This window comes from Humulus lupulus, chromosome 6 (genome assembly GCF_963169125.1).
Source record: "Humulus lupulus chromosome 6, drHumLupu1.1, whole genome shotgun sequence".
NCBI lineage: Eukaryota > Viridiplantae > Streptophyta > Magnoliopsida > Rosales > Cannabaceae > Humulus > Humulus lupulus.
In genome coordinates, this window is record NC_084798.1 from 21,489,325 (window position 1) to 21,499,579 (window position 10,255).

Here is a 10,255-nt window from a genome sequence, read left to right on the forward strand (position 1 = left end):
TGTGAAAGGTTTAGTATTGCAAAAAAAAAACATATTTTTATTTTCAATAATTAAACTTATAAGTTAGAAGTACAGCTCCTAATATCAAAAATAAAATAAAAAATTCAAAGTAGACAAGATCATTTACTACACGAACACAAGTCAATACCACGTGACATACACATGGACCCCAAAAAAAAAGACGAATAATAATGGAGCAGTCTGAGTCACCATAAATTTGCTTTGTTCAATGCGTTATTAATAGTTAAAAGATTAAACAAATTTAATAGTTTGTTAAAAAAATGTTTTTTTTTTTACTTTAATTTTACTTTTTAGTATTTTGAAATTTTAAATGATTTTTTTTTTCGATTTGAATCAATATATACTTGTATAAGTCCTAATTTTTTGTTCTTCCATATCTCACTAATTATTTTAAGACACTTTATTTATTTATTTAATATATATTTAAATTAATTTATATATTTCTCTTCCTAAGAGCATCTCCTACCAAACGAGAATACCCCATATATATAGAGTTATTGTGCTGAAATGCCTCCAACCAAACGGGATCACTAACAACATTTAGCCGTGTGTCAACAGTGACACGGCATATATGCAGTGCACTATTTACACGGCAAAACTTTTTTTTTAAATATAAATATATTTATATCTTATATATATATAAACATAAGAGTATTATTTGGTTCTATATTTTATGTTGAGTTTTTTAAATTTTAAATACACATAATTTAATTTTTTAAATAAAATTTCAAATATTTCATAATTAATTTTTTATATAATTTATTTTAATTTGTGTGAAAATTCTTACTTTACAATATAAGAAAATAAAATTAATATTAAAATTGATTAAATATACAAAAGATAATTAAAATATTACAAACTTACATTCTAATATTAAAATCAAATACACCAAACATAAAATGAAAAACAATATATATATAACATGAGATAAACTAAGACATATTTCTAATAATTTTAAAAATAATATAATAATAAATAATATATTTTTTGGGTATAACTTTTTGTGTTGTGGTTGGAATGAACAAAAAATATGATGTTAAAATTCTTTAATTTTGGTGTTAGTGCAACACCATAATGGGTTATTCAAATATAATTTTATGTTTTTGAATCCTTCAAATATAAAAATCTCACATAATCTTTTATTGGCAGGTTATTTTAAAAAACAAATCCAAAACAAATTTTGAAAAATGAGTATGCTTTTACACATAAAAATTGAAAACTATATTTTATCATTTTCTATAATTTTCTTACATTTCATAAGGGCCACATCATTTTAAATATAAAATGACTAACCAATCAAAATTTTGAAAAATGAAAATATTATTTTCAAAATGACTATTTTCAAATCAATTTAACTATCCAAATTCATTGATTTTGAAACCAATCAAGCCCTTAGAGTGGCTCTAATTATATTAACACTCATTCAATAAATGAGGTGTCTTCAAGTAAAATAATCGATGGAATAGGAAAGTAAAGGCACAGAAAATTGGAACGGCAGATTTTTTTCTCATCGTTTACGGTCTCTATCATAATAATTCAAGACAGTACCGCTTGAGATATACGTGGACAAGTTTACTCTTCTAATGCTTTTCTAGATCGACTATTACTGCTCATCACTTTCGTTTTTAGCAACCAATTAATCACTCATCTCTGCAACAATGGCTGAGGCTGTGATCTCTGTTCTCCTCGATCAGTTGGCTTCGGTCACTCATGAATCTGTAGGAAAAAAGACGCAACTGATCATGAGAGTCAATAAAGAACTTGAAAACCTTCGAGGTAATCTGGTCGCCATCAAAGCAGTTCTTACAGATGCTGAAATGAGACAATTGAAAGAAGAAGCTGTGAAGCTCTGGGTGGAAGATCTGAAAGATGTATCCTACGACATGGACTCTGTGCTAGATAAGTGGAACACTGCCATTCTCAAGTCAGAATTTGACCAAGGAGAAAACGGAGCTGAGAGTCCAAAGGTTCGGTCTTCTATGCTCTTCTTCTCTTGTTTTCATTGTACCAAATTAAGTCCTTATGTGATTATTCATCGTCTTAAAATTGCTAAAGAGATCCAAAGCCTAAACAGAAAAATAGAGAGGATCACCCTTAGAAAGGACAGATTCGGTTTTAGGGAAACAAGTGGCGATTCTGTTGGACTTAAGCGTCCGGACTACACCACCTCCTTCCTTGATGTGCCTGTCATTTATGGTCAGCTTAACTATAAGCAGATTTTGATTGATCGATTAAGACTGAGCGGGAGTAACCAAGATGACAATGAACCCAAATTCATTTCCATTGTTGGAATGGGAGGGATTGGAAAGACTACTCTAGCCAGAAATGTTTATAATGATGGTGAGATTAAGACCCTTTTCGAGGGTAACATGATTTGGGTTTGTGTTTCAGACCCATTTGACACTGCTAGGATTGCCAAAGAAATTATTGAACAAGTCACTCGACAAACCCCAGCTGTCATTGGGCTAGAGTTGTTAATAGACAAATTTCGGGAATCAATTAAGGGCAAAAAGTTTCTGCTAGTACTAGATGATGTGTGGACTACCGACTATAGCAAGTGGCTTTCACTAGAACAAATTTTAAGGCTTGGCGCGCTTGGGAGTAGAGTTGTGGTGACTACACGAAACGAGGAAGTGGCCAGAATGATTGGGGATGAAAATAGAATTTGTGTGAATAAATTAACAGAAGAAGATTGTTGGTTGTTGTTGAGAGAAATAGCTCTTTCCAACAAGACAGAGCAAGTGAGGGAAGATTTTGATGCGATTGGTCGAAAAATTGCACGTAAATGCAATGGCTTACCTCTTGCTGCGAAGGCTATAGGGAGTCTTTTGCGTGTTAAAGATATTGAATACTGGCAAGAAATGTCAACAAGTGAAATCTGGGAGTTAAAAAATATGGAGGTGGAGCTTTTCAACCCATTGTTATTCAGTTATTATGATTTGACTCCGGTAGAAAGACGATGTTTCTTGTATTGTGCCGTCTTTCCTAAAGATAATGTGTTTGAAAGAGATGAGTTGATCCAACAATGGGCAGCACAAGGTTATTTGAAGTCAAGGAACAACGATCAAGATGGTTTTGAACAAATGGGTCTCGTGTGCTTCCAAAATTTAGCTATGCGGTCATTTTTCCAAGAATTTAATTATGATGATTATAACTTCACTATTAAATTCAAGATGCATGATATAGTGCATGATTTTGCCCGATATCTCACAAAAAATGAATGTTCCATTCAAATAATTTCTGAGGTTGAAAAAAGAGTTGAATTGAATGTTCGTCATCTCAACTTAATTCATATTTCTTTGGCAATTCCAACTTTCTCAAACCTCAAGAAGAAGAATTTGCACACTCTTACGGTTTGGTGTGCTTTAGGGTGTATGGTCCCTCATCAACACTTGAGATGTCTCAGAACATTAATTTTGGTGGGAGAATTGATGAAATTGCCAACAAATATTGGTGATTTGATACATTTGAGATATCTCAGCATTGATTCGGGTGTTGAAACTATCTTAAATGTGCCTCCAACAATTGGAAATTTGTTTAATCTGCAAACCTTGAAGTTTTTGAGTCGAATTAAAGAACTGCCTGAAGAAGTTGGAAAACTAATTAACTTAAGACATCTTCGCTTAAGTGAGGGGCTAACTGAAAGTAGGCTGAAAAGTATTGGGAACTTGACAAGCCTTCAGACGTTGGACAATCGGGATCAAAGCTTTTGGGCCTACAACAAACAAAGAATGATAATAGATGTACGGGATTTTCAAAAATTGAATAGTCTTCGTAAAATTTGGTTGGAAATTTTAGGCAAAGAAGAACACAAGGAAGAGGCTAAGGAAGCTCAACTTCATAATAAAACTGCTCTTGTCCACTTGGAACTGAAATTTGCTTTTAATTCAGATATGGAAACCCATGAGATTGTACTTGAAACTCTGCGACCACATGAAAACTTAAAATATCTTAGAATTGAGGGGTATCTAGGTGGATCCATTTCCCCAAGTTGGATGATGTCGTTGATTAATATGAGGAGTTTGTACTTGTATGAATGTGTTAACTACACCATATTGCCTCCTTTGGGGAGACTCCCATGTCTCGAATCGCTTCACATACATTGGTCTGGTGGTTTGGAGAAGATGGGGCCTGAGTTTTTGGGAGTAGAAATGGATAACAACACATCAGCAGAGTCGTTGTTTCCCAAACTCAAACAACTCCAAATAAAATATGCAGATTTGTTGAAGGAATGGGTAGGAGTGGCGGGGTGGAAGATCAACGGCCCTTTGAAAATAATGCCTTCTCTCGAAAACTTAGTACTAATTGGATGCTTGATGCTGGAAGCATTGCCTGACTTCCTGGAGTCAACACCACTAAAGAATTTGGAGATTCGTCGGTGTTATATTTTAGAGAATTCTTGCAAGAGGGAGACAGGAGAGGACTGGCCCAAGATTCGTCATGTCCCAAACATTGTTATCGAAAGGTAAAAATATGAATGAATAAATAAATAAAAGTAAAAAATTTATTATAGTTTGTTTGAATGAGGCAAAGGTAACTAATATACGCAGTGAATATAAATAGATGAAGAAGAAGTATAGAAGCAAAAGGTTTGCCCAAGAGTGAGTACTTATTCATAGATTAGAATGTAAATTTGAGTGCAAACCAATTATGTATGTGCCTATTTATTTATGATTATATGACTCATTTTGTACCTGCGCAACATTAATAAGAACAAGATTGGTTCTTGTTATTAGATTTGTGTGCTGTCATTGATATATTGTATTTTGGGGTATGTCAAAAATTATTTGTTTTCTATTAGTACTGGTTAGTGCAAAGTTTCAGTATCCAATTTTGAAAAAGAACAGAGGATCTCTGTTTTTGAAAATGAATTTTATAGGTTACCTCTATTAGCAGCTTCACAATCTCATAGCTTCACTCTCGTTAATGTTTCAGGAAATTTCTATTAGAATATTTAAGACGCAAACAGACTCTTGAATTGTTATGTTATAAATAGAAATATGCCATCTTCAAAAGAAGATAGCTTTGCTTATAACAAAAAATAATTGATTATTATATATAAAAGAGTTTGTGAGATAGTAAGCACAATGCTAGAAACAAAGTTGTTAAGTGAGAAACTATAAATTACTTTAATTAGCTGTACCTGTTATTTTCATTTCCTCTTTCATTATTCTGATTTATAATCTTAAAAATATTCCAGTTTTGACAAATTCAAAGCTATTCCTTTTTATATCTTATCAATGTTTTGCTTAAGAGTTATTACTATGACTTGCTAAATCAAGCATAGCAATGAGATTGTTGTCGACGTACTTGACAATGCTTGCATTTATATAGGCACAATTTTCCCAAATTTTTTAAATGATCAAGTATAAGTTGCACAAATTTCTGGTTGATATATTTTGAGTATTAAAAAAAATGCAGCAGCAGAAATTAGCTTTGCTTCATATCTAATTTGACATGAAATCTCTTATCTGTTTGTTTTTTTTTTTCTGAGAAAAAGGACACTATATGAACTAACTAGTCGCCGAGATATATAGTATATAGGCTAACATAAGAAAAGCATTGCTATAGATAGTGAGTGTTAAGTGATTATTACTTATTACAGTTATTTTCCTTTCCTCTTCATAATTTTGATTATAGTCTTTAAAATTTTCCAGTTTTGACAGTGTCTTTGGCTTAAGAATAATTACTATACATTATTGCAACCAATACAGCAATCGTTCTTATTAAATCATTTTATTAATGTACAAAAGTGAAAAGTGGTAATGCTCAAATCTTTGGATGTATATGTAATGTGTATAAGTTTTTCAAATAATTTTAGTGGTAAAGTCTAACTAGCACAAACACTGTGTTTCTCAAGGGACTGTCGTTGAATTAGTAACAAGAACTTATTTACTTAACTAATTTTGGCATTGGGATCCTCGGGTCTTGAAGATGAAAGAGATTTCAAAACACCATTGCCTTCTTTTACACTTATGCTCTACTTGGCAATCAATCTCATAATTCAGCTGGAGCTGGTATTGATTGTGGAGAAACTACAAGAGGAGAGAGGTTGATTATTCAATTAGGATTCAAAATTTGAAAGAAAAAAAAAAGGTATGGTGGTTGACTATTGTTTCTATATCTTCCTTGTGTAAAGGAACTTATCAATTGCAAATTCTATCTTAGACACAATTAAGAGAAAATGTCTCAAATGCTTGCAAAAAGTTATAGAGCCTAGAGACTTGGATTGTATTTATAGGAGTGTACATTCTGTTAAACCTTTACAAGATCATGAAAGTCAAAATAACAAGAAGTTGTTACAACAACTAATTATTATATGAATAACAAAAATGTACAACTAATATGAATAAGCATTGACTAACTAACTATTAGCTAACTATAATCGTGTATTAGTTCATCATCCTCCCTCAAGCGAAAGGGTGTAGAACACACTTTAAGCTTGGACTTTAAGTACACAAATTGCTCATTTGGCAATGGCTTAGTCAAAATGTCAGCAACTTGATCTATAGAAGGGACATAACACACTTCAAGTTGCTTAGCTAGGATCTGATCTTGGACAAAATGTTGGTCTATTTCAATATGCTTAGACCGGGCGTGAAAGACAAGATTTGCAGCTAAGGATGCAGCTCTTTGATTGTCAACCCAAATTATTGGAGCAGCTGAAATATGTACTTTAAGTTCTGACAACATAGAAGAAAGCCACTTAACCTCAGCAATGGTATTGACTAGTTGTACCGCCCTAATTAGCCAAGACCATTACACTCTGTATTTTAAATAGTGCTCAACTCGCTAAACGAGTCATTATGTCATAAACGTGCATCTAAGTGTGATTACTGATCCAGGGTTAAAAATTTCGGTTAAAAGGAATGAATGTTTCATTAAAAGCATTAAAATGTACATGGGATCACATAATAACGTTTACAAAGTTGTTTACAGTTCCAAAAATGTCATTACAATTCAAAAGTTACAATTCGTCGACTTAAGCGGCAAAAATAGGATTATACCCTAGTTCCTTTGAGAAACCTTGGACATGGTGGTCAAGCGGCCGCATATGTACACATCACCACCTAAGCTCTCCAACTCATGGCTGGTCCAGCTTTCCTTTCCCTTTACCTGCATCACATAGCACCCGTGAGCCAAAGGCCCAGCAAGAAAACTTAATACAAGTGCATGAACAATATATACAGATTCAGATGTATATCTAGCATGCCCAGCAGTAATAACCTACTCATGCATGCATACAGGTACAAATAAATGATTATGGAATCATTCTGGGGCTCGCAACCCTAATCAGATGACCATAGAGTCAACCTGGGGTCCTTGCCCTAAATAGATGACCATAGAGTCAACTCAGGGTCCTTATCCTGAATAGATGACCATAGAGTCAACCTAGGATCATTTGCCCTAGCCATGTGACCATAAAGTCACCCTATCTCAGTGTAACTAGCCATAAAGCTAGTCAAGCGCTTTGATTTTCTACGACCGCTGGGTCGAACGAGCATGCAACGTTCTCCTGATTAGATCTAATCATATCGACCAACACTCAACGCGCTATTGATGTCCTTGACTCATAAGTCAATGCTTTACGACCAGCGCTCAGCACTATTGCCATCCTTGACTGATAAGTCAATGCTTTTCTCAAATATATAATGCAAACAAGCATTCATCATATAACAAATATCCATATATAGAGCACTCAACATGCTTCATCAATAATCAGAGGCATAATCATAATCATGTGCATTTACAGGGGCCAATGCCCAATCAAAACCATATTCAGCATTCGGGCTAGCCCTAATCAAGTATGTCACATAATGGGTGCAATTTTCTTACCTCAAGTGCGAGTGTAATGAAAAATTAGAACGACCCCAGAGCACGATCCTGACCCTGAGCCCCTAGCGATAACCTAGTCACAACCAATTATAAAATCCCGTCAATAATGAGTAAATAAAGGCTTCCAGATCAAGTCCTAGCCTACGGGACGTCGAATCCTATCAAACCAGGTAGTAGGATCGATCCCGAGCCCTTATGTTTAAGTTCCCATCAATAAAAACTCATTTTGGCCATTTTTTCCCTTTTGGGTTGCGGCCCCAAAAACCCAGGCTGCGGCCTGCTCAAGAACATGGGCTAACCCCTTCTCTGTTTGCGTCGTGGGCCGCGGCCTACCAAAAAGGGGCAGCGGCCCAAGGTGCCCCCAATAGCCAAAAACCACATTTTTTTTCAAGCCTGGGCCGCGGCCCAACCACGAACACAGCCCCAAAACTCTAATTTTCCCATTTTAAATCCTTCAAAAAATTTATCCAAACATACCAAAATCTAAAAAAAAACAAAGTTCTCAACCATCTCAATGGCACATAATCCTCAAAACTCAAGCTTTAAATCATTCAAAAACTCTTCAAAACGTAAAATCCAAATTCAAAACTTAAGAAATTTCAGGAAACGGAAACTCAGAAATTCAAAGCTTAAATTACCTATGATTATATTGTTTCTTGTTAAATCCTCCGGCTAATAAGCTTCTAATCTTTCTTAGAATCGTTATGACTCGATCCTTACTTGAATCCGAGTTCTAAAACTCAAGCTTCATTCGAAAATTCAATGAACGATAAAAAGGGTTAACAGGAGAGAGAGAAACAGTGTTGTGAACATATTTTCTTTTTAACAGGTTACTTCGAGCTTAGGTAACCTCAAGTAAATCCCAAGGCTCGGGGTCCTAAATACACACCCGAGGGTAAAATGGTCAAAATTCCCAGAATTTTCTTCTGATCTCACTAACTCTCAATATATCATCAAATAATCATTCACATTGCCCAATAACCCGGTAATGTGCTAAATACCCAAAATACCTCTTGACTCACCCCGAGTAAAGTATTGGTCACGTTGTAACTTTTCCGCTAACTTGCTGTAACGCCCTGGTTACTCCAAGACCAATACTATGGACTTTAAATAATGCTTAACTCGCTAAACGAGTCATTAGGTTATAAACATGAATCTAGGTGTTATTAATAAGCAAGGATAAAAACTCGGTCAAAAGGAATGGATATATTTTAATTTAAAACGTTAAATTGTACATGGGCCCATAAAAATGTTTACACAGTTATTTACAATACAAAATGGTCATTACAGTATAAAAGTTACAACCGGCCTAAGCGGCAAAAATAAGGTTAAACCTTAGTTCCTCTAAGAAACACATTGGTTGTGGTGGTTAAGCAGCCGCATATGCATATCACCACCTAAGCTCTCCACTCAAGGCTCGGTGAGCTTTTCTTTCCACTTACCTACACCGCATAGCATCTGTGAGCCAAGGCTCAGCAAGAAAACTCATTACTGCATGTATACAATATAAATAAATCATTATGGGGCTTGTAGCCCTAATCAGATGGTGACTAATGAGTCACTCTCTGGGTAGGTGACTAATGAGTCACTCTCTAGGACTCTACACCTTAAGCTATGTGACGCTTCAGTCAGCTGAGCCTTTTGGCCGTAGCTTTAAGTAACTAGCTCTTAGACTAGACCAGCGCTTTAATTTTCTTCGACCTATAGATCGATCAAGCATTTAATGCTCATGTTGATTAGATCTAATCATTTCAGCCTGCGTTAAACACATTAATGCTGCTCTTGACTCATAAGTCAATACCATTCGACCAGTGCTTAGTACTACTACCGATCAAGACTGATAAGTTAAGACTTCACGATCAGTACTAACACCAATGTCGTTTCTGACTAATAAGTCAATGTCATTCAAAAATAAGCAAAGCTGCTAGACATTTACAATGCAATCAATGTCCATATATAGAGCACTCATCAACATGCCTCATCAATAATCATGCATGTCATATACTGGGTGCAGTTTTCTTACCTTTGGTTCGAGCGTGAAATAATAAAAGAATGATCGGTCCTTAAATCCCTTAGCAATCACCTAATCATAACCAAATATGAAATCTCATCAATAAAATAAATAATAAAAGGTTCGTGGTCTAAAACCCCACTCCCGGGACCTTGAATCCTACTAAAATGGTTAGTAGATTCGATCCCGAGCCTTAAAAAATGAAAACCCGCGCCTAAAACTCTTAAAAACCCGAGAGAGAGTGATGATCGAGAGAGAGAAGTAAATAACTCTGTTTTTGGCTGCCTATTCCCTTCTACAGCCTACCAGCCTTAAGTCTATCCCATGGTCAAAAGACCAAAATGTCCCTAGGGCCAATTAAAACCTCTCAAGGTTAGCAAGGGTAAA

General features: G+C 34.9%; 1 protein-coding gene across 1 annotated transcript; it reads left to right on the forward strand.

Moving 5' to 3' along the window:
* Positions 1-1,574: 1,574 nt before the first annotated feature.
* LOC133781847 (putative disease resistance protein RGA3) lies at positions 1,575-4,756 on the forward strand. The gene has a single exon (XM_062220943.1). It carries the CDS (start codon positions 1,680-1,682, stop codon positions 4,488-4,490), a length of 2,811 nt encoding a protein of 936 aa, XP_062076927.1. The 5' UTR covers positions 1,575-1,679; the 3' UTR covers positions 4,491-4,756.
* The last annotated feature ends 5,499 nt before the right edge of the window (positions 4,757-10,255 follow it).

Excerpts from the sequence above, each read along its gene's own strand:
- LOC133781847 (XM_062220943.1), top strand. The coding sequence starts at position 1,680 with ATGGCTGAGGCTGTGATCTCTGTTCTCCTCGATCAGTTGGCTTCGGTC.